Raw genomic sequence first — 24,348 nt, 5'->3', positions numbered from 1 at the left:
TAATGTGATCATGCCTCTTTGTTCCAGTAATAAGTCAAGCAGCAGCGTTTTGTACCAATTGGAGATTGTGGAGGGAGCCCTGGCTGATACCCAAGTACGTTTCCGAGAATAGATAAAAGCATGTACAACCTTTTGTAAATCAGCAACTGATAAAAATGACCTAATTTGAGAGAGTGTCTTGAGCTGGAAAAATGTGACCTGACAACATTTCTGACCTAATTGTCAAAACAGAGGTTAGCATCAAATATATTACAAGTTTCCTAGCAGCCTGCTTTTTGGGACATCCAGGATTTAATATCAGAGAGGCAAGTTCTAAGATTTGCTAGGCTACTAAGATCTGTGGGTTTTAATGGCAGATATAAGTGAGTGTTGTCAGCATAAAAATGGTTAAGCACATCATGTTTTTGAATAAGCTACCGAGAGGCAACATGTATATAAAGAACAGAAGGAGGGCAAGAACAGAACCCAGAAGGACACCACAACTCAACGGAGTTACCCAGAGCAACAGGAAAAGTTCTGTTGGGGTGGTATGAACATAATAAACTGAGAGTTGCACCCTATCCAAGTTTCTAAGTGATGTAAGAGGATACCATGATTGACTGTATCAAATGCAGCACTTAAACATAAAAAAACCAGCTAAAACCCTCTGTCAGCAGTCAGCAGTAGGACATTAGTAACCTTAACAAGAGCTGCCTCAGTACAATACAGTGCTCTAAAACCACACTGAAAACACTTAAAAACACTTTAATTATTCATAAAAGATATCAGTTGGGATGAAATTACTTTCTCCAGTACCTTAGATAAAAAAGACAATTTAGAGATTGGTCTGTAGTTACTTAAGGAAAGGGGGTCCAAATTAGGTTTCTTTAGTAGTGGCTGAATAATAACATGCTTAAAACTGTTTGGAAAAATATCAGAAGCCAGAGAATTGTTAAAAATTTGCAAAATAATAGGGTCATACCTCCTTACCTCCTTGAGCAGTTAAGTGGGGATGATGTCTGAGATGCAGGAAGAGGAGTTTATATGGGAGACTGTATCCTCCAGCATTGAGATTGTGATGTATTGAAACTGGGAAAAAGAGGCAGAACTAACATGGGAAATAGAAACAATGCAAGGGTCAGGTTGGATTTGGGACCTGATACTCTTGACCTTATTAACAAAATGAGTGAGAAATTTTTCAGATGGCTCACAGTCAGGTACAGAAGGGGAATGAGACAAGGAATAGAAAGTTGCAGTGGAACTTTAAAAACAACAGCTTTATGATCAGTTACTAGCATATCCACCAAATTAAGACACGAGAGAGAGAGAGACCAGGCTTCTGATGACTAAAATCCTTCATCCAGTTAAAAGAGACAGTCAAAACAACCAAGATCTAAAAAGTATAACATAAAAGTGTGGCTTGAAACTGGATAAGTCAACTCCCCTCTCATCCACAGCTGCTATATTTTTCAGCTATATGGAGCTCATTATGCCCATAGCAAATAGGGGTGTCACGATTTCGATTGTGAATCGAAAATCGTTCGAAATGAGTGTTTGATTTCGACTTTCGAAATTGCAAGCAGGTTTGCCGGACCTGGCGGGCAGCATTGGTTGTCCTGATCCTCCAGCTCTTCAACCTGCTCCCCCAGCTCCAGACTTGCAGAGCCATGGTGATAATCAACAAATTAACCAGTAATGAAAATGATCATTAGTTGCAGCCCTACAGATAAGCTACACAACAAAGTAGCTGAAGCTAATTTGCAGCCCACCTCCCTAGTTAGCATTTAAATTCAGTTTAAAAAAACAAACAATTCACTTTATAAAACAGAATACGAATAAAAACACCAGGACAGATAAAACTGACTCTGTAAGTATCTATACGTGTGTGTGTGTGTGTCTGCATTGTACATTGACACCAATTTCGGAGTTGATTTTTGGCACCATTAGCATGTTTGAACTGGAACAGAAGTAGTAAAGCAACCAACAATACTTTGGTTTATTGTGATTACTATGATGAAAAAAATGTGGGAAGACAAATGTTGCAGGGCTGCAACAAATGATTATTTTCATTATCACTTAATCAATTAATCAAGTACCATGACATGTAACTAGTTTGAGGTAACCAGTGTTCTTGCCTTTAACCTGCACACTGATACAGATTAAAGGCTTTCTTCACTACTACGTTTGAGAATTATTAGGGTTAAGTAGCTAACCTTGATTGCACGCTCAACACTGGCGTTAGCGCTGCCCGTGTTAATTAGCTTGCTAATTATCAACGAAAGACTGCCAGTGCCTAGAGAAGGCTACAAACTTTAAGTACTGGTCTAACACAGAAGCTCACCGACTACAAATCTTGTGATAGATCTTACAATTAAATAAGTTAACATTTGCATTCATAACATGACACAGAGCAACATGTTAAACAGGAATCTTACCTTCAACCCAGCAGCTTGACACTCCCACACTTGGAGTATATTGTATGATATTTTTTATGGTGCAGTTGTTACTGTTAACAAACAGTGTAGGTAGAATTTACCCATTATTATATATTTCACTTGCTAACTGATATATTTATGGAAAATTTAAACAGTTTGCATGGGTTATATTTACCGCCCTCCAAAATCCTTTTTTACAGTGTACTGAGTTTAAATCTCAAATGATATGAGACAGTAAAAAAGCAATAACAAAGATCCATAAATATAAGCTGTATCAAACCTACAGTTACTGCAGCACAGGCCATTTGGAGCAATAAGTGGAATAGTTGTGAACTGCATGGTTAGTGAGCGCAATCCAGTCACACTGAATGAGGTCCAATCAGTCCAGAACATTGAGCATGAAGTGACCCTTTTTCGGTTCAACACTGTTCACATTAAGTGTGTGTGTTTGTGTGTTTGTGTGTGTTTGCGTTTTTGTGTCTGTGTACATGACCCTGTGCATGCCTACTCTACAGTGTATGCATGTGTGTAAACCTATTTGACCAGTGTCACTCTACCAGCCAAGGACAGAATGCACATGAGCACACACACACACACACACACACACACACACGCACAGGACATATTCAATTTCCATTTCATTTTCCTTTCCATTGCTTTATCAAACTACTCAACCTAGAGAGTCATAGTTTCCTTTCTGCCTCATCACCATTTAGCCCACTTTTCCAGGAACTAGTGCAGAAAAACAGCTTGATTTCTTGGACCTCAACTCAATACTGTACTGTAAAACATTCACACATTGAATCTACTCTGTTCAGATCAGTATTATGTTGTTTGAGTGCGTGTTGGTGTGTGCACATGTGCTTATTGGTTTGTGTAAACAACATTAATTAGATATAACAAGCTGATATGTCAGTGTTAAACAGTTATACTGTATGTCGGATTGCATATCAGTTCCTGGACTTGCTTTTGGTCTGTTCCTTTACACAACTGACCAAAGGTAATTGCATGAGATAAACTATATTTGGTTCAGAAAACCAGAATCACCCTCAAGTATTTCACTAAAAACTGAAATTAGGTTTTGGATTTAGGTGATAATTTAGAAAATAAAATATTTAAAAGCACTAACACACCACTGCAGAGACCCAGGTTCATTCCCTGGCTACAGTGCTGCCAGCCTGTCAGGGTCTATTGATTGGATACAGTTAGCATGAGTTGGCATGAGTGCCTGTGCAGAGAGAGTATGTCCTGCTGTACATGCTATGGTCTCTGAGGTACAAGTCACTGAAAAAGATTGTGCCTGAAGTGCTTTGTCCCATAATAACACTGTTAAATTGGTCATTTCTCACAAACATATGGATTAGTTTAACCCAGAAAACATCTTACTTTGATCTCTAACCAGTATCTGTGTTTTTCTTCCTCTTTCCAGCTCCAGTCATTCCTGCAGATCAGCGTGTCCCAGGTCCGGGTGGACGAGTGTCCCAGTTCAGAGTGTGTTGGAGCTGGTGGCTGCACCAACGTTCTGAATGTGCGGGACACACCCACTGTGGTAGACTGTGGGACTATGAGTCTTGTGTCCGTGACAGTGGAGTCCACAACTGTGTGCTCCTGCCCGGGCAGAGAGCAGTCCCATCAGCCCTGCGCCGCATATCCCAGAAACCCCTGCTTCAATGGTGGCATATGTGTGGATACTCAGCATGGCTACAGGTGAGCTGAAAATGAAAATCCTAAACAGAGCCAGAGGGCAAAGTGTATGGTGGCAGACCATTAGTTTTTCCAAGAACAAGCAGTCCAGGAAATGACCTGTCCTATTCCAGTTACATTATGATAGTTACTGATTTTGTTTTCAGCCAGTCTGTCTATCAGTCCATCCCTCCCTTCTCTGGGTGAAAATCCTCCTTCCACTTTGACTTTATCTTGTCAAAAGAGAGAGTCACATTGGACACATGCTATTTAATTTCCTAAGACATTTATAGGAGAAAGAACTGAAATCTGACTAAAGCCAGAAAAAATATAATTAAATGAATACAGTGATGCAATATTCTGAAACAGTTACATGTACAGTAATGTTGGTGTATCGTTAGTGAAATTATGCTTTTGGTTTGATTTCACTGAAAGATGATCTTGACACAGATACAGTATATGCAAACACACAATGTATTAAGTTTGTTTCACACCTAAGAGTTCTTTTGACAGTTTGACTTTGCTTTCATCAAAGTTCTCCACAGAAAGAAAATATGACATGTAATCCTTCATTCCATCTGTACAAAGCGTTCCTATATTGTAGTCTGTTTTTATCTTTCTTAAGAAAATCACCTGACCAAATGATACTAGTGTTAATTTCTCACTGAATCCCTTAGATGTAGTTGTGGTTTAGAAGGCCAGCAGAGTGAGATGGGACAATAGGAGTAATGGGCTGGTGATGGAAAAATCACAGGGTGCGAAGGGTTATTTTGGACATGATAATAGAGCAGAATTACTATCTCTGTCTGCTTGTGTATGTTTCTCTTTGTGTGTGGTTTTAAAGACTAAAGGTCCAGCCATCTAGGGAACTCGTTTGACACTTCAGGCTGTTCTTTTGATTTTGGAGGATCTTTCTCTCTTACTGTGTCTTTTGCTGTCCTGTCTCTCACTGTCTTTGTTCCTTGTTGTCTCCTGGCTATGGTGGTTAAATTCTGGGAGAGTGATTTTAATCTTTGGCTTTCTCCTCCTGCTGGTGTTTAATAGTGTCTGTTTGAGCTGCCCTCTTAGCTTTAAACTTGATGCCTCATTAAGAGGGTACGATGTCAAGGAGCCCAGTGGATCTTTTTTTCAATTCAATTTTATTTGTATAGCGCCAAATCATAACAAAAGTTATCTCAGGGCAATTTTCACATAGAGCAGGTCAAGGCTGTACTCTTTCTCACTTGTGAAAAACTGCACCACCAGAAAATTGTTGTCAGTACACAGATTGCTCTGCAGACTGCAGTAGATTTATGCTTGTACAATAATACATCAGTTAATAGTCATACATTGTCATTGTCTGAGTTAAGTGAAGGAAAGAAGACATTTTGAAATGCTGAAGCTCAATTATATTCCCTTAATTAACCTCATTAGCATAGTGTGATTGCAACAGGAAAAATAGTACACTGCTGCCGTCCAAAATCAGTGTATCAACACTTTTTTCACAGCATTACTCTGGAGAGGGATGCTATGAGTACAAAGAGGGTCCATTGAGAAGCACACAATACTTCCTATTGGCATCACTCACAGTAGAAAACGATTATGTAAAATACTGTATAAGTCCCTGTCATTGCAAATGAGAAAATAAACAACAATTATGATCCATGACCGAATATTTTAGTCTCACTTAAAACAATACCCAAACAGAACATTTACATAAAATATGACCATAGATTTTGTGTTCCTCAGATGCACTTACATCATAATTTGTGTCAAAGTCAGATCAACTCAAATCCATTATGCACAAACGTGGATACACTAGTTTCAAATGAGATGTTTGTTGAACTCTGTCCTCTGGATGAAGTAATATTGATACTCACATGGACGAATACCCCGCTAAAATATGTCATGAAATTATGGAGAACGTTTTTCTTTCCATTATCACATACAGTTGCTTATAAATACAGTACAAGATAAAAAGAAAAAAAAAAACATTAAAAGCTCAAGCTGTGCCCATTTTCACATCCACCTTTGTTTCTGACGACCCAGTGTGCACTAAAAGCATTAAGTGGTGCAACAAAGTACTTTGACATTTCTGTCCATCAGCTGCCAGGAAATAAATGTTTGTTGTGATGTCTCTCTATGAATGGACCTACATTAAGATGTATCAACATAAATTCCTTTTAAAGGCTTTGTATATATGTATATAATTTTTCCAATGGTTTGACTTTTTTCTGTATTAAACAGAACGTTGGCTTGATCAGTCTTATCTGTCTCATCTGCTAAGATGACTGTAGCAGTCTGTTTTGGTCTCTGTTGTTGTCTTTGTTGTCAGGTGTATAAGATTTAGCATATTTGTGTAATAACTAGCTCTTTGCATGATGTATAATGAATAATTTTTAAAACCTCTAAATGTAAAGCAACTTTGACATGTCATACTGTAGTTTCAGGGATTTGATTATTCTTTATCTTGTAATTATGTTAGTAGGGGCATGAATCTCCCTCTCAGACGATTCAATACGTATCTAGATACATCAGCCATACAGACACATTTATAACAATATGATACACTGCTATACAGAGCCGATTCAATATGACTCATTTCAGTTGGGAGTAGGAATTGATATTCATTCCTTCCTAATGACAAGTGTGACTAAAATAAACAATAAATAATTTCTTCAAGTCGTGTTTCAAATACTAAATCATAAATATTCCAGAAAAGTTTGTCTTCTGGCACACTAACAGTAGTAAACGTAGGCAGTGACACACTTTATAGCCACTAAAATGCTACTCACTGTGTATTGTTTACCTCAGTCTCTGGGTCAGTGTCATCCCTCTGAATTTGGTGTTTTCAATAACACTGTTGAAGCTCCTTTCAGTAACTTTTCTGTCAGTGTACAGAAAAGCTTCATAAATTAGTAGCAAGGTGTGTGGTTCCCCCGTCATCTTTTATGTTACCGCTGCACATTTTGAAGAGAATGAACACGGGGAAGCAGGTGTGTGATCGGGAAATGTAGCAAGGCAGCAAGAGAGGTGCGAGTCGCAAGCATCAACACACATGCCCACAGAAGTTACAGGCATTTTTCGAAGTGTGTTCAGAATTCGGTTGGATCTGTGGTTGTTGCCAAATCTCTGACTCATGTATCGGTTTTCCAGTACATATCGGTTAATCTTTATACCCCTATATGTTAGTGATAAATTACAAAAAAAACAATCCTGGATCTGCTGTAAATTATCAAGTTACTCACAGTCTTTGTGAGTATTTATATTTTAGATACTTTGTTAGCCTATTTCAGAGCTTTTGTTTTGTATGGTTTATGGTACAAATATGCTATTTAAACTTTTAAAATGTGCTTACCCATTAGTATGTATAGTGTATTCATGTAGCTTGGTGTGTACTGTTAAGGGGGGGATGATAAATGAAGCGCAGTCAACCATGACACAAACCTCTGGCACAGATTCATATATGTTGGAAACCAAGTTCTGGGTGCACTACAGTCTGGATTTGGATGTAAGATAGTTTGCCTTCAAATATGATGAATCTGTAGCCTTTTTACAGTTATTTTGTGTTTGATATCTGCTACAACTGATTTAATTAAGTTTAAGTGAGATACAACAACCATAAGTGAAAAGCTACAGTACATGCTTACCATAGACATATACCTTCCTACTGAAGATGTAAATCTTTAAAATCAGGTCACAAAGATATATTTCCATTTTTCAAAGTTCTCAGCAAACATTTCAGAACTAGCACATTTGTTGTGGATTTTTTTTCTCTAGTGATTATTTCAGGCAGCAGGCGGGTCTATGTGGGATTCACACTACAGTGTGTGATCATGATAATGAAGGAATATGTCACCTAGTGCAATGGTGTGGCTCAGTACTGTGTTTTAAATAGACAACAATGGAGGTTGATGGCACAGAGGAATAAGACATATCAGGCTTTGGCAATACTTGTTTATGATCAGTTCATTGTTGAGTTCCTCTCACATGATTCACTAAGAGTAAGAAAATATTTAGCATCACCAGTTTTATTATTAAAAACTCCACAAAGCCAAAATAAAAACAATCTACAAATTAGGTAGTAGAATGAGGGAGTAGCACACAAATGGGCAGGTATATGAAGGCTCGTAGGTTTAACTGAGACCACTCATTCCAATCTGTCACACCCTGCCTGGACTTTGTGTGTTTTTTGGTCTCTATTTGTCTTTGTGTTCCTTGGGGTTTACTGGTTTACACTTCTGTTTAGTCCTTTTGGTCAGATGTGTTTTCTTGTTATATTTGGGTGGTGGGTTTGGATTGTCTTTTGTTGTTTAGCCTTGCGTGTTGTATACATGGGTTTAGGTTCATGGTAGTTCTTGGACGGGTTGGTGTGGGTTGTATTTAGAGTATTGTGTTTTCTGGGTTTTGGTTTTCTTATTGTGTTTCCCTTGTGTGTTCATGTGCTCTTCCTTGCACCTGCCCTGCATTTGTCCTCGTTAGCCCTGCCCTGCTCTGTGCCTTCCCCACACCTGCCCTGTGTTAGCCTCATCAGCCCTGCCCTGCTCCCTGTGTTTTCCCAGCCAATTGGCTCCCTGTCTGTTCACTCCCCTCTCCTGAGTTCTCCACCCATCTCCCCACCTGCACCTCATCTCCTCGTCAGTTCAGTTACTTTTTAAGTTTTGCTGGTTTTTTGTTCAGTCCTTGTTCTATTTGTTCTGTTTTGCTCTGTCCTGTTTTGTCCTGATCGCTGTAAGAATAAAGAGGGGTTTCGTCAACCTGCATGCTGATCTCTGCAAATGGGTCCGTTCCTGCTACACCCATATGAAGTTAACATAAGTAAACCAGTTGACATACCAGTTCTGGACATACACTTTACATTCATGCTATTTAATATTAGCACAAAGATTTTCCTACCATGAAAAATATGAAATCATAGCTATTTGAGAAGCTTAAAATCAAATGTCATATCAAAAATGGTGGTGCACTAATTAGAACAGCTCTAAAGGATAAATAATCTCAAGGACATTGGACATGTGTTTGTATGGCTAATACATATGGTTGTAAGCCTGTGTACTGTTTAGCTAATCCTACAGCTTGTGTGCAGGATCAGGTAGGGAGAGCAGACATAAACAATGCAGAGAAATCCCACGCAGCTCATATTGTCATTGAAAAAGAGAGCACACACTGAGATTGCTGGCCTGTCCTGAGGTTTGAATGCTCTCTCTTGGTGCATCAAGATCAGTAAACATCTTGTAGTAATAGTTTTATTCCAGCTCTTAAGAATTCCCACTGCTGCAGCTTAGTCGGTCTACTACCTGGCCTCCAGACTTATGAAGCTGGGGAATGTGGGATGTGTTGTTTGTTTATTTAGAGCGAAGTATGACACAGTAAATCAGGTTCCAGTTTGGCTAATGCTTTTTTATGTACCGACCACAAAGGAGCTCAAAGGTATGAAACGGAGAACTGTCAAAGGACAATGAACACTTATCGCATCCAGTGTGTTTTGAATCTAAACTCAAGAATTGTAGGTAGACTTTCACACAAAATCTATGAAAGGAATTTGATTCCAGCTTCCAGTGGTGTCTAGGCAAGTGAATGAAGGCTGCTGTGTTGTTTCATGGAAGGAGAGCAGGGTAAAAGATGGAAGAGAAGGGAGGAATTAGGAGGAAATTAAAGGACTGAACATAACCTCAGACCATATGCTTTTGAGACAGTGCTGGAGAGATGAAGGCAAAATGCCTGTGGTGATGTGTGTAACTGTGTGTGTTCATGCTGTGTTTAGTTTAGAGGAAAAACCCAAATGATTTTGGTGATTAAAAAATTTAAATGAAATGAACACATCAAAACAAACGACCTGCCCAGTGTCACTAAAGGAGGCTTTTATTTAATACTGTAGCAGTAAATGTTCTAATAATCCCACATCCACTGAGCTCTTAATTTTAACTCCCAGGTCTTTTTACACTGATTTTGCTCATTAACAGCAGAGTATGTTGTTTCTCACTGGTGTGTTGAAACTGTAGATAAGGTTGAATGAAAATGAAGTTGCAATTAGTATTTTTATTCATGCTAAAGGGAATTCCTGAATTCAGTTACAGCTGTTACAGCTGAACATACATCTTCATCAAGGGGAGGAATTCAGAATTTGAATGGGAGAAGTGCTGGCAATGTTGCAACTGTCAGCTACAGTATGAGGCAAGAAGAGTGCAGCTACACCAAGCATGCTTGGGTCAGTTTACTGAAACTCCTAAAGCATACAAACCTTCAGTTTGATTTACTTGGTCAAATAATATGTTATCATGTATGAAAAGATCCAAAATGATTGATCAAAATGAATTATTGAATGGTTCATCACTGTATCCACGATCACTATAAATGATTTCCACTGTAATTGTGTTCATATGTAACTTTAACAAACCATGTTTTGGGGAAAATGTAATGTGGCCATAGATGGATTACGATTTATCCAGAACTCTGCTGTACAAGTTCTAGCAGGGACAAAAAGATCAGACAAGTCCACCAGAACCTTCACTGGCTACCTGATGTTTTCAGAATACAATTCAACATCCTCCTTTTGGTTTACAAAGCACTTGCTGGTCTGGCTCCATGGTACGTCCCAGACATGCTGTCACTTTATAACCCCAGCAGATCTCTCTGGTCACAATTTAGAAATCTCCTCAATGTGCTTAGAGTGCTTTTAGGTGACTGAATGCCATCTGGCATTCAGTATTTCTGTACGTAAAGAATGGAACAGTTTGCCTGCTGAACTTATGCTGAGGCCACACAGCCTACCTCTGCCTGAGCAGTGCGTGTGCATCGCTGAACTGCTGCGGCTCGCACACATGCGGTGTCCACACAGACAACGTTGTTGTTGCGGTGCTGCTACTGCCAGCTCTATCTTTCTATATAGAGTTTGACTTTGATAGTAGTCATCAATAATATCATGTTTCATATCATTTCAATATAAATTTTATTCACATCTAGTTTAGACAGAAAAAGGTTAAGAAGCGTGTGCTCAATTGTGAAAAATAAATAATATGCGAGGAGAAAGCGGCTTTCTTTCTGACAGGCATGGTGGGGTCTGGTTGGGACTACTTCTGTGTCAGCCACATCCACTCCTCACACAGGAAAGGTTTTTTTATTGATTATACTGATTTTCCTGCATGTTAAACCCCTGCTGTCACTGCTCCAAGTGAAGAAAATCCCTCCAGACGACACCAAGTTTCCCACACAAGCCAAACACACTCTGACAAACAAACCTCCAAACTAACCGTCAGGAGGGAAACTGACGACAAATAAGGAAAATAACAACGCCAAATCTCCATCTGGAAGCAGGTAAAACAACAAGCAGGAGTCCCAGTTTGAGCTAATATTACAGAAAGCAAGCAGGCGTCAAGAAAAGAAGCTCTGTGAGTTCCCTGCCAGTGAGGCTTCCTACACCAGCGTGCGCTGTGCAGGCTGACCTGCATATTTTTTCATGTCTGTAACATATTCTACAGATATAGGCATTGAAACTATAGTGAAAGGTGTAATGTTGCTAGTATAATGTCAATATGACTATCAACAGATCATTTCACTGTCTATTTTTACACATGCGTTGGCGTTGTGGTTGCCTGACTGAACTGCAGCCAGAATCGTTGTATTAAACTGACTTTTTATCCAGTTCTAGCCACTTTTTTACATTATACTTTTTAAGATCTTGATTGTTTTAAGTATCTCTTTTAACTGGACAAAGGACTTTATTCATCATACGCCTGGATTTTAACATTAACCATTTTGAGAAACAGTGGCAGTGAATCCACACAGAGGAAGTCAGCCTCATATCGCTTGTCATTGCTGTGTGGAGTAAACTTCTACAATAGTTTGGCTCTCAACAACAAAAAAACCCCCTGATGGACGAACACTGAAAGGATCCTGAACGAAACCAGAGGAGCTGTCTAAAGCACACGAGGGAAACCGCATAGCCGGTTCACCACAGCCGGGCCCGTTTGGGTCCGTTGCCGCCACACGGATCATCTAAGCAAGACTGCCTACATCACTCTACAGTGGAGGAGAGTCCTCTGAAATCCATTCCTCCTGTCATTTTCACCTCTATTAGCTGCATAATTGTTAATAGTGAGTGAATATTGGACTTACATTCATCAGCGCCGCCGTATCTGGAAGCCGATACCAGCTGGTATACCAATACCAACCACTTTTTCAACCAGACTTGTTTAACCTTCTGCTTTTTTTTTTCTCACTGCAGAGCATTACAAAAGCAAGTTATTGCACCATGTCAGTATCCATTATGTTTACATCTGCTTCCTCATGAGATCATGTGAGATCACATGAGGTGGTGCATTGCTCCCTCTGGCACGATAATTTTAATAATATCCTGTAGTGTGTGATGTGCCATTATTTTCAAATCTTGGTAGTGTGTGCATGTTTGAGATTAGAGAGATGAACATCTGTGAGGTTTCTCCTTATGTGAGTGATACAGCCCGATTTCAAAATTGGTTAGGATTTTAAAACTCATGGAGTCTCAGCCTGGCTTAAGGTTTAAATTGCTAATATGAAATGGTTCAATATGAATTAGAAGTCCTCACGGTCCCCTTATTTTCTGTGACCAGATTCAAGCTAGTGGCCTGGGATCTTGATATGAAGGACATGCACTACTACTCTGTTTAATTAAAGCTCCATCTTCACTTTCATGATGCTGCTGCCAGTGTTGCTCTGGTTGACCAGTTTGGATCACGTCTTTTTATACTTGGGTCTATTGGCTCGGGTCTAACCATCCAGGCTTTTCTTTTAATTCAAGCATATCAGGTTCGCACAGGATTTCCAAGGTTTTCTTTTGGATGGGGACCTCTAATATGAATCTAATTTATAGGATATGGGGTTGCACTCAGACATTCTATGCAGATAGTTGTCAGTGCTCTTTTAAGAGAGTGGAATGAGAGCAGAAAATGAACCGGCTACAGGATATGACCACAAAACACAAGGTTTATTGCTAAAAGAGGATGGATGTTGACGGCATTTCAGCTTTTCTGTTTAGACTCAAATACAGCAATTTTCTGCTCTCAGGTTAAATTTTCACCTGTTTCTTCAGGTGTTAAATAGGTATGAACACCAGGAATGGTTAAATACAGCAAGGAATATAGATCTGTCAAGATTTACTATTCTAAATTCTTCCCACACATGTCCTAAATATCCTTCTTTTACATTATTGGATTTAAAGAATTTGGGGAAAAAACAGCCAGTGGACAGCTGGAGACAGGTTTGACAATTTCCTCTGTACAAAATACCCTCATTAGCTCCAAAAGGCTCCTACGTCCTGGTGCCCAAGTCTGAACGTGTCTCCCTTGCCTCCAGCAACAATTCAGCACTTGAATGGCTGTTGCATTCATCCTTTAATACCAATGTCAAAGCTCAACTATACAGCATCTGATTTTGCATATATTACAGGCACTAAAAAACAACATGATGAGAAATATACAGAGTTTAAGATAAGTAGCAAGTGGGGTTAGGCAGGAAATGATGTGAAAATGGAACATTTTCTTTGCGGCTTTGACGTGTTGACAGAGAAGCCACTGCCATCAATACAGGGATGACACCACAATGTCAAGCAGATGTAGAAAGGATAAAGTGAAGTAAGACTGCTTAAAATTCCACCTAACTGGGTGAGATTTTCTGTAATGGGTCAGATTTAAAATATTTAAAAAAAAATTAAAATATACTTACACCTTAACCTTATTTTGAATTGGTTAAACTGTCATGCATCTCTGTTCCGCTATCCAGTCTTCTAAGGATTTCCATTAGTCTCTAAAGGTTTTGTGAAATGACTATAAACTCTGAAACCAAATTATGTTCCTTAACCACAAACTTTAACAATAACAAAAACTGCACAGTTTAGTAAAGGTTAGCTTGAGGCATCTAATGCTGTTGTGTCAAAGGAATATTGACATATATTGATGCAACCTAACATTACTTCATTGTACTTTTCTGTTATAATTCAAAGTCAGATTTAACTTTTCTAGTCACAAGTACTTCATCCAACTTTTTTATTGTGAAACGTACAGTATGTCATTTCTGACGCTAGGAGTCTCTCAGTCAAAACAATAACAAAGGACAGAGTTGGATTATGCTGTAAAGTAGCGTGGGATCATGGGAGTTGTTGTCTTTATTGTTTAAAGAACCAGCTTCTCCAGGTTAGGATTACTCTGGTGTTCACCATTCATAAAGTTTTTACTGGGAGCTGAATTATCGGCAGAGGTCTCCTCCTCTTGAAAAAAACACACACAGGGATTAAAACTGATAAAAACCCTGAATAAAGTAGTTTCACCTAAAAAAAAAAATTAGTGTTTCTCTGATGCTGTTCAGCAGGCACAGGATGTCCGGGAGGGACTGTTAGTCGAGCTGTTGCTAACGTTTGCTCAGCTTGTTTCTCTGATAACTTAAGATCCAGAAGTCTGATGACTAAAATCCTTCATCTGGTTATAAGATGGAGTTAAATATGACCAAGATCTAAAAAGTTCATCATAAAAATATAGCTTAAAACTGAATAAAAGTCAATTTATGACAGTTTATGAAGGACAACCACAACACCAACGTATTATCTTGTATGCGTATACTCTTTAGCAGACGCCACTGTGGCCAAAAACATGCATCTTGTGCACATATACTCTTTGGTAAAGGGGGTAAAATGCCATTGACAGGCAACCAATTTAAACAGAACTTTACATTGATTAAATTAGGGATTTCTCTGGTTTTGAAAATTGTTGGAAACATTTGGGATAATGCGAGTACACAACTCAACAAAATATATAATATAGGTCTAGTTGTTTTTAGACATTTTAATGTGAAATAGTTACATATTATAGCTTTACACTTTATTTCCCACACTTTCCCCATATAAAGCACATACCTCCATTTTTCAGACATTATGTGTCAGGGGACTGTGCTCTGATTTTGCAGTTTTTGGGTTCATAACATTTAGTTTACAAGACCTCAGTTGATGCAGACATCAGTGCAGCAGTGCCTGACAGGGTTTAACTGCTTGGCCTTTCTACTGTTACGGAGTCTGACATGCAGATGAAAAACGAGATTTTCAGAATATTCTTGGTGTAGACTAACTCAAAATACAGCTCTTGTTTATTTCTGTGTTCCCTCGAGATATAAATAGAAACAAACCTTTCACAACCTCCTACAAGATGAAAAATCTAGCATGTTAGCTGTCACATACTGCCAGGTCTTGTTTCGAATCCCAGGCAAACAAGTGAACTGAAGGAAAGTGTCTTCATTAGCATAAAACACTCTGTAAACAAGGCCAAAAATGGGGTGAGAGTGTTTCAACAAATCTTTTTAACTCTAAACATGATGATGAAATAAGCTTTTTGGTGCTTCTAGTGGTAGAGGAGAGATGATGACCCTGTTTAACTTTGTGTAATTCAGCCTGATGCTCTGTGTATCCTCAGGCTCGGATCTTTAATGGTGAAAGTGAAGGGCTCTTTGCAACCAATTAAATGAAACACCAGTGTGTGGATCTAAGCTTTAATCACTTTCCTAACTGTAACTCCACGCAGAATTTGAACGTTATGATGAAATCAAGAGTCAGTTCTCTCACTCGCAATGGTTCAAAAATAAAGCTGAAATCTGTTTATGTGCATTGTTGCCCTCTGTTGTCTTTGGAGGTAAAGAAAATTATATTCAAAGATGAACAACAAACAAAAATGGCAGAGCATCCAGAATCACATGCAATGTCAGTCAAGTGAACTTAAGCAGTACCTGCTGAACAGAATAAGTTTAGCAGGTATTTGGTCATAAACCAAAGTATTGGACAAATTAAACTTTTGACCTGGTGATGGAACTAGAAGAAAAGTAATTGGATAAGATATATCCTGAGATGGACATATATCCATATGTCTGTATCAAATTTCATACCACTCTATCCAAAGGTTGTTAAGACAATTCACTCAAACACCTTGTGGGGGCGCTAGAGGAAACATTAAGGTATCACTAATACATAGTCTGGGGACCAAGAATGTCTGCACAAGTTTCTCAACTGATCCATCCTGTAGATTTTGAGGTAATTCAATGGATAAGTGAAGGATTCGACCTGCTGTTGATGCTAGATGAAAAGTCAGAGAAACACTAAAGTCATTAGAGTTTATCCAAGGCGCACTATGGCTATCGACACCAAATTTTATTGAAATTTTTCTAATACTTATTGAGACATTTAACTCCCTAGAGAAATGCAGCTAGCATGCCTAAAAATGTAGTTATTACTCCCATTTTTTGCTGATGTCACTGGGTTAAAAATGGCACCAAATATATCACTTTCTGTGTGATGACTCTGGTACGAACACACTTAAGTCAGCCTAAGACAGCCAGCATTGTCGGCCAGAAAAGTAGCAAGATGCTAACCAGCAATGGTTCTAAGTAACAGCGCATAGAATACTGAAATCTTAAAAGGCTATTCAGTCAAGAATCATATATCATGCTTTTTGTGATTTTCTGTTATTTATATACTGATGTGATGTAGAATGCCCATGGCAAAAGTTCCAAAACTTAAGGTGAATGTAAAATGCCCACTATAAGTTAGTAGCCCAGGCTTTAACCAGCCATGAATGCTTTGTTTGCAGCGTTTATTCTACTTTGCTGACGCACATGCAAAAACCTGTCGTTCTGAGTCTTCGTTGCTAAGGTTGTTGCTAAGGTTGTTCTATGGGTTGTTCACATTGTCCACTTGTATATTTCGGATCAGATTCTGGCTTGAACATGTACGGATGTATTTGAAAAGTTGACATTTTGAGTAAAGAACAAGAAAAAGAAGTGAAATCCTACTACTCTAGTTTGTTTATGTAGCCTCCGGAGCCGTCGGAAATCTGGGCAGCTTCCGGGAGCTGGCTATCAGAACAGAGTGGACTCCCATGTCATTTACAGGGCAGATCTGTATGCTGTAGCAGAATAAAAACATGCAATAAAATTTCAATTTGACTTGAACATCTAACAATGCCCAACCATGCAGATGCTATAAAATTATGATTACGACTAAAATAAATGATTGATTTTAGCTTTGAAATGATAATGTAAAGAGGTACATCTACATTTGCTATAGACAGGCAGGGAACTGGTGAAGCACATATGCATAGACATCAGACCTTGGCAGAATTTAAACATCACAGGGGAAAAAAAAAAAACATAGCAGCTGCTGCTACAGGTGTTCTTTGCCTAAGATGTTCAAATACTTTTTAATTCTGAAGCATCAGCACAGACATGAATGTTCAACCCTCCCACCCCACACACACACACACACACATGCGTATACACCCTCTGAGCATATGTGAGAGCAGATGAACATAAAGTCCTAACCCTACCCTAACCCTAACCCTTCCTTGCTGTGTTTTGTAGAAGTTAATTTTACCCTTCAGCTTCATTTAATTAGAAGCAGCGAGTGAAAAGGGCAGGATTTGAGTCTGGCTGGCTGGAGACGGCGTGTAACGTGGTTCACCGCTGGACCAGAGCAGGATGACTGGCTGGATCCACGCTAGACATAATCCCTGGATTACACACATGCACGCAAACACACACACACACATGCATACACAATTAGCGATGTGGACTTTTCCTCCTCTCATTTGCTCTCTGTTAATCTAATCTGCAAACAATGTAGCATTGCTTTGCATATTTAGACACCTTTAATTAATTCACAGTACTGATGGAGCAGATGTCTTAATAGCTGTACACACCCCTCAAAAACCAAGCAGATGGTCGTGTGGATCAGATAGTTAATCATAAAAATGGAAGTATTAATAACGTATGTAAAGTTCTTTAACAAAACTTGTTCCAGTGATGCTGCATGAATTCTGTCCAGCTTGCATCTGGTTTGTTAAAGCTGCACACCACTGCATTACTGAACACAGTAAAAGTTTTTACTTCTTATTTTAGTTTGATTCTTTGTCTTTGATTAATATCTTAATCACTTTAGTCTGATTTTTTGTGTTTATCATCCTCATATTCTAAGGAATCTGTATTTCCATAATTGATGTGGCTAGATGAGGCTTGATCACATAGTTTATAGAAGAATTTGACATTTTGCATTAATTTCAACTACTTTCCAAATCCTCCAAAACTCACTGCTTTGATTAATTTAAAACTCCATTCAGTGAGAATACTGAGTGGGAAAAAAGAACAAATGCAGATGCTTCCATACAGGTCACGACGGCTCGCTGAGTGGTTTGATAAGTATGAAAATCATGTAAATTTTATGCTATGGACTTCACAGTCCCCAGATCTCAACTCAATCCAACACCACCACCATCATCAAACACACTACAAATGAGAGAATATCTTAGGGAAGAATGCTGTTCACCACTCCAGTAGAGCTACAGAGAATCTATGCAAAAGGAGCACTGAAGCTGGTTTGAAGGCTTGTGGTGGCCCAACACCTTCCTAAGCTACTTGTTTTTTTCCTTAAATTTGTCACCTGTCATTTTGTCGCAGCCCACCACCTACACTGATTCCTGTGTTTAGGCTGTGTCACCTACTGTAACACTTCCTCCTCCTCTTGCCTGGACATGTTACAGACCATCCTCTCCAGCAATGTGATCAGCCTCTTTCCAGTAATGCTAGACAAATTCTCTTCTTTATTTCATATTAAAGGCTTGAGAGCACTGTGCGTGTGTGTAGATAGTTCTTCCGCCTTCAATTTTGGAGACTTTTCAACTTATAAAAGAAGACCTTACACTAAAGTTTTGCTTTGTAGGTGAAGTAGTAAAGCCATTTATCACTGGCCAAAAGCTTTTCCTGTTGGCCTCATTGTTGTAAATGCCTTCCCTAAGCCGAAGTTGATTCAACTGCCAAAAAGTAATGTTAAAAAAACGTTTTACTCTCAGGTGAAAATGGTGTTTCCTTTTGTGCCATTGTTATATAATACAAAACTGTGAACATGGCTTAAATTTGAGAATTTAAGCAGCTTCTATGCATCTGAAATATCATGTGCTGCATGTATTATATGAAAAGTGAATGTGGGCCAAAGACTGTTAGAATGGAAGTGGGGGAAATGTTTCTTTGTGAAGTATCAGCCAAATAGATGACAGGGTGAGAACAACGCAAAGCAGGCAAAGTTGTCAAGTCAAAGACAGGGATGCTGTGTGATTGTCACATTTTCAATCACACTACAGTACCTGAACTCTGTAACATCTGCTGCGTGATTCTCCAAGTTAAGGAGAGGAAAGGAGACGAGGCATTAGATGTCAGGGAAGGAGAAAATTAGGATTGGAGGGGGAATGGAAGGTTGAAAGAAAGAGGAGGAAGAGAAAAATTTGAAAGATTTAGAGAAAAGTGATGGGGACAATGGGAGAAAATGAGAGAAAAAAAGAGGAGACTTGAAGACAGGAAAATGGGAGTAAAAGTAGATAAAATGAGACTTGAGGAACATAAGTTGGAAAAGTAGTGCAGAGTAAAAAGGAGAGTAAGAAGAAAGAAAATAGGAAATGGTAAAAGGACATGACAGGCAAGAAAAAGGAAGGAGGGAGGAGTAGGAAAGACAGGAGAGGTGAAAGCAGAAGAAACAATACATGTAGAAAAGATAAGAGGAATACAACATAGAATTGCTGTAGGATAGTTTTCTGTTCCGGGGAGTTTCAGATATGACCCCACCCCAACACATACAAACACACACATACAAATAGATTATGGCCCAAGATTGAAGGAGGAACATGCAGATAATCGAGCCACTGGGATTAATAATGAGATTCGGGGAGTGAGGGGGTTACGGGTTGAGGGAGGGATTACAGCTCCCGGTTTGACGTTAACAAACACAATTCCCAGCAGACAGCGAATGAGCAAAACAAAGCTGCCTTAAGAGGATTGGAGGGCTTGGCCGTTGTGACTAAAACTATGTCTCAGATTGTCTCGTGCCCAGAGAATTAGGATGATGTTGCCAAAATGGAAATACAGGCGTGGATGTGTTCCTTGTGCCTCTAATTATACACACAAACAGGCACACACACATTATGGGGTCTATGTGAGCGTGGTAAAGGCTAGAAGAACAGAAATTAAAATGTTATAAAAATGGATACATATATCCTATTCTGGCAGTTGTTTTCGTTTTTGTATTTATGTATCGGTCAAAATTGTAATTACTATAAAGTGGAAATTTAAGTTTTATTCATTTTTCTGCCTTGATTACGCTCCTTACATTATTGTTCTCCAGGTGATCGAAAATGTTGGTTCCAACTATCAATGTCGATACCAGTAATTTGGTCCAATATCTGTGTGGGTGGGAACTAAAAATAGTTTGCAATATCACTTCAGTGCCAAAGAGCACACAGGCGGTTTGCCTCATCGGTGATCTGAGCAATCCATGCATTACCGTGTGCCATGAGCTAAAACACAGAGTAATGTGCGAAGTGTTGCAGGCAGGACTACCCATTGTAAGTTTGGTCATTTGCCATCACCACAACCCTGTCCATGACAGAGAAACAGCAAACGCCAGCTCAGGGTTGCCAACTCTCATGCTTTTGGTGTCAGTCACACGCTTTCAGGCTCTGTCTCAAACTCTCACACTACGCAAACAAATCTCATGCCAAACAATCCACAGAATGACAGTTTACAATTTCCATGGGAATATTTTCTGAAGAAAAAGTTCCTATAAAAACTGTCAACAGTGAATTTTTACAGCAGAGGCAACTGCCTTGTCTGACATTGGCTTACCTTTGCTAACATTATACACCATGAACCTAGCTTGCAAGCTAGTTAGCCTTGCTTAAATATCCTGATCTCAAGCTTTCAATCAACTGCTGCCATGGGAAAGGCCAAAGGCTTGAAGCTTATGTCCAGAAGCAAAAATTAAAAATTATGCAACACAGCAGCTGTATCATTGTAGTTGATATTTCAGTCCATCGTTAATATAACTTTTACTATTGCATTGTACAGCACAGACAATTGCACTCATACACATACTGTATGCAGACACACGCACATCACTTCTCATTTCATTTCTACTTAATCTCTTTTCTGTTTCTACATGTTACATTACCATTCTCTCAACATGCTTATTTGTCTTCTCATGTGTCTCTGTGTCTCAAGGCAGTGAAGTGACATGTCCCTGCTTTATTTGCACAAGAGTCATGTATTGTATGTGAGCTGTGTATTATCTAACTGTGTGTGTGTGTGTGTGTGTGTGTGTGTTTGTGTATGCAAAGGCAAGGAAAATGAGTGAGAACGAAGGCACATTTCTGAGAAATGAGCTGTCTACAGAACACCACTGAGATGTGCATGTGTGTGTGTATGCACATGATTTTGCAAATGTGTGTGATTTTGCAGGATCCACAGGGCTAAAACACGGAATATCTTGCGAAGCAGCTGAAGTGTGAATAACATAAACCAATGAAAAACTCACTTATTAGGAGCAGCTGAATTGCCCTGGAGAAATACCTTGTTTCTCTGACTTGTGTGTTTGTGTTTATAGTCGGGAGGCTGTATTTGTATATTTCATAATTGCTAGCAACAGGTGTATTGAGTGAGGGGAATTTTTTATTCCGCTGAAAGAATGCAAGACCTTCTTAACAGGCTCATATAAAGCTAAGAACAGGGAGGAATGAAAGGAATAAAAGGAAAAACAAAGGATATTGAGAAACTGATAAATGAGAGAGAATCATTTGGGATATGGATAAGATAAAAACCAGCTCAAAGCACTTTGGAAAGGTTAAAAAGCTGCTGTCGCAGATAAAATGTATTTCATTTTCTGACTTAGTTCTGCTTGGTGGTATATTCCAGACATGTTTAAATATTTCCTGCGTTGTGGTCTAGTAGTAGTAGGAGTCTGAAATATTCAGATGCTGGACATTTCAATATTATATAGTCTCATTGGTTTTCAAGTACATGGTTATAGTACAATAACATTCAGCTTCTAGCATTAAGTAGTCACACTAAGTATGTTTTTGTTCACCGTAGTTCACAAGCCCACAGTCATACACTCTAAAAATGAAAAAGCTGGGAAAACTCTTCTCAACAAACTTTGAAGTTAGACAAATGAACTCAGTTCCTTGTGCCCTTGAGTTTATCCCACTCAGAATTTGTTTCTGTTAAGTTACTTCAGGTTGGAGCAACTTATTATTCTACATTGTCACAACCTTAAATTTCCACCTCATTCCACTTGTAACTTTCACTTTCTAATAAGGCCTGATTTTCAAATATTGACTTTATTTCTATTACAATAATGTCATATCTAGCCCCTTGTGAGCTACAGCATTTAACTGTTGCAGCTTGTATTGCTGTATTGCTTGTTGCCATGTTCAGACAAGGATTAGTGCTGGCATATGCAACACTTGCAGATAAAGTGACTTATACAGAATGTGTGGTAGACGTATCTTCATTATGATTTGCATTATTTTGATTTTGATCAGAGGGAGGACCATGATGCTAATCTGAGACATGTATAATTATACATATAATAAAACCCATCACCCATCATGTAACTGTCTTTAAATTTTAAAAAAGAATAAGGAGAAAGGGGAATTTTAATACAATACCAAGCATGCTGGAAAGTATAAGCTAATATACTGACAGTATTTGCCAACGTGATCTATCAGTTGGACATTTAATCGAATCATTGTTTTAAGTTACAAGACTGAGCTCATGATTACAGTATACTGATAAACCTGTCTAATAGGTAGGCTTAATTTAATATACCTGATTATGACATCTTTCAGTGAAGAGGAGTCTGATAAGTAAAGATGGAGTGAACTATGAAAGTTGGTTTTCCCACATTCAACAACCTAACAAGTTAACAGAACGTTTTCACTTTGTATTCATCAAACAGAGGAATGCAGTAGAGTAAAGGGAGAGACACGGCTGTTGCACAAAAAGCTTGTCCCTTTTCATGCAGCCTAATTTATCTTTTCTTGGGGATGTACAAATAATTGAATCAACAATGTAACACATTAATTTGCTGTGGTTACTAGGGTAATCAGTAACCACCTGTAGTAACTACATTTTGATTCCGTATATTTCAGCCTACTTTTTTCAACATACAGTTGGTGACCACCAGATTGCTTTCCATCCCCCTCCCCAGAGATTCTTTTTTCTTTTTTGTCTCTTTTGATAGCTTGACTTTTTTGAGAAATGATTGCCTAGAAGTTCTCTCTGGGTTCCCAGCACTCTAATGTTGTTGCTTTGTCCACTTACATATTCCAGCCAACTGGATGCAACAAGTCTGTTCAATTAGAAATTCATAAGGTTCTTTGACTTGGTTCAAACTGAAATGCTGTGCTTCTGCTTATTTTGTTTGTTTTACCTCAGTCTTGGATCAAACATCTGCTAGTATTAAGCAAGTTTTAATATAGTTTTTTGTAACGGATATCATACCCTGAAGAAGTGATGTATGAATGGGAGAACTAAATGTCAGAAAAGGTCACATGGTGTGTCTGCAATATATGAAAGATGCCAGAGCAAGAGGGACGGATTGAAAGTAAGAAAAAGGATTTTGTATTCAGAAACCCAAGGATTAAATATTGCTCACAAAAGGAGATGAGAGGTGAAATTTTTTGACAGGAAGCCATAGGACAAATGAGTAGTTGGATGTGTGGAAATACAGAGAGAGGACTTTCCTATTGATGTAGTGATTCTCCCTCTGGTATTGCCACTAATGAGAACATCTGCATCAGTGAAACAGACAGAGAAACAGAAAGAGAGAGAGATGGCCAAAGGGGGAGGACTGTCTGAGGGGAGAAAACAACTAGATTTAGAGAGTCTGAGTGCAGAAAAAAAAACGGTTAAAAGAATTAAATACAGTAAGTGTTTCAAAAAGGGTGAGAGAGGTTGGGATCAGAATAGTGTTTTGTGAACAGTAACAAAACTGTCAAGAAATACTGCAGAAAAACTCAAAGTCATGTATTTATTCCTTTCGCTAACTTATGTAATTTTGGCTCTTGATTTCTCCCTAAGGTGCCAATGCCCAGCTCAGTTCGAGGGGCCTGAGTGCCAGCAGAACAAGCACAGTTTCCACGGCAACGGCTATGCTTGGTTTCCTCCCATGATGCCCTGTTTTGAGAGTCATGTGTCACTGGAGTTCATCACAGACGTGACTGATGGATTACTGCTGTACAGCGGCCCCTTAGCCCAACTGCAGGCCTGGGACCACGAGGACTTCATGGCCATAGGTAGGAGACAACCTCAGCTGAATAGCATGTCCCATCTGGCCCTCAATGTTGGAGGACAACTGTGAGATGAGATGATACATTTGCCTGGTATTTCATTGATTAAACCTCTCTGGATTTGCAGGTAAATGCCCTCTTCTAGGAAACAGAAA

At 38.9% G+C, this 24,348-nt stretch overlaps 1 protein-coding gene across 1 annotated transcript in view; it reads left to right on the top strand.

Moving 5' to 3' along the window:
• LOC121896373 (neural-cadherin-like) overlaps positions 1 to 24,348 on the top strand; it is a 261,050-nt gene that overhangs the window by 136,010 nt on the left and 100,692 nt on the right. The window contains exons 26-27 of the mRNA XM_042410220.1: positions 3,844 to 4,121; positions 23,985 to 24,199. Coding sequence (XP_042266154.1) covers positions 3,844 to 4,121; positions 23,985 to 24,199 — 493 coding nt within the window. The remainder of the gene's footprint in view (positions 1 to 3,843; positions 4,122 to 23,984; positions 24,200 to 24,348) is intronic.

The sequence above is a fragment of the Thunnus maccoyii genome, chromosome 1 (genome assembly GCF_910596095.1).
Source record: "Thunnus maccoyii chromosome 1, fThuMac1.1, whole genome shotgun sequence".
NCBI lineage: Eukaryota > Metazoa > Chordata > Actinopteri > Scombriformes > Scombridae > Thunnus > Thunnus maccoyii.
The sequence above is the reverse complement of the archived record's forward strand: the minus strand, read 5'-3'. Positions and strand labels throughout refer to the sequence as shown.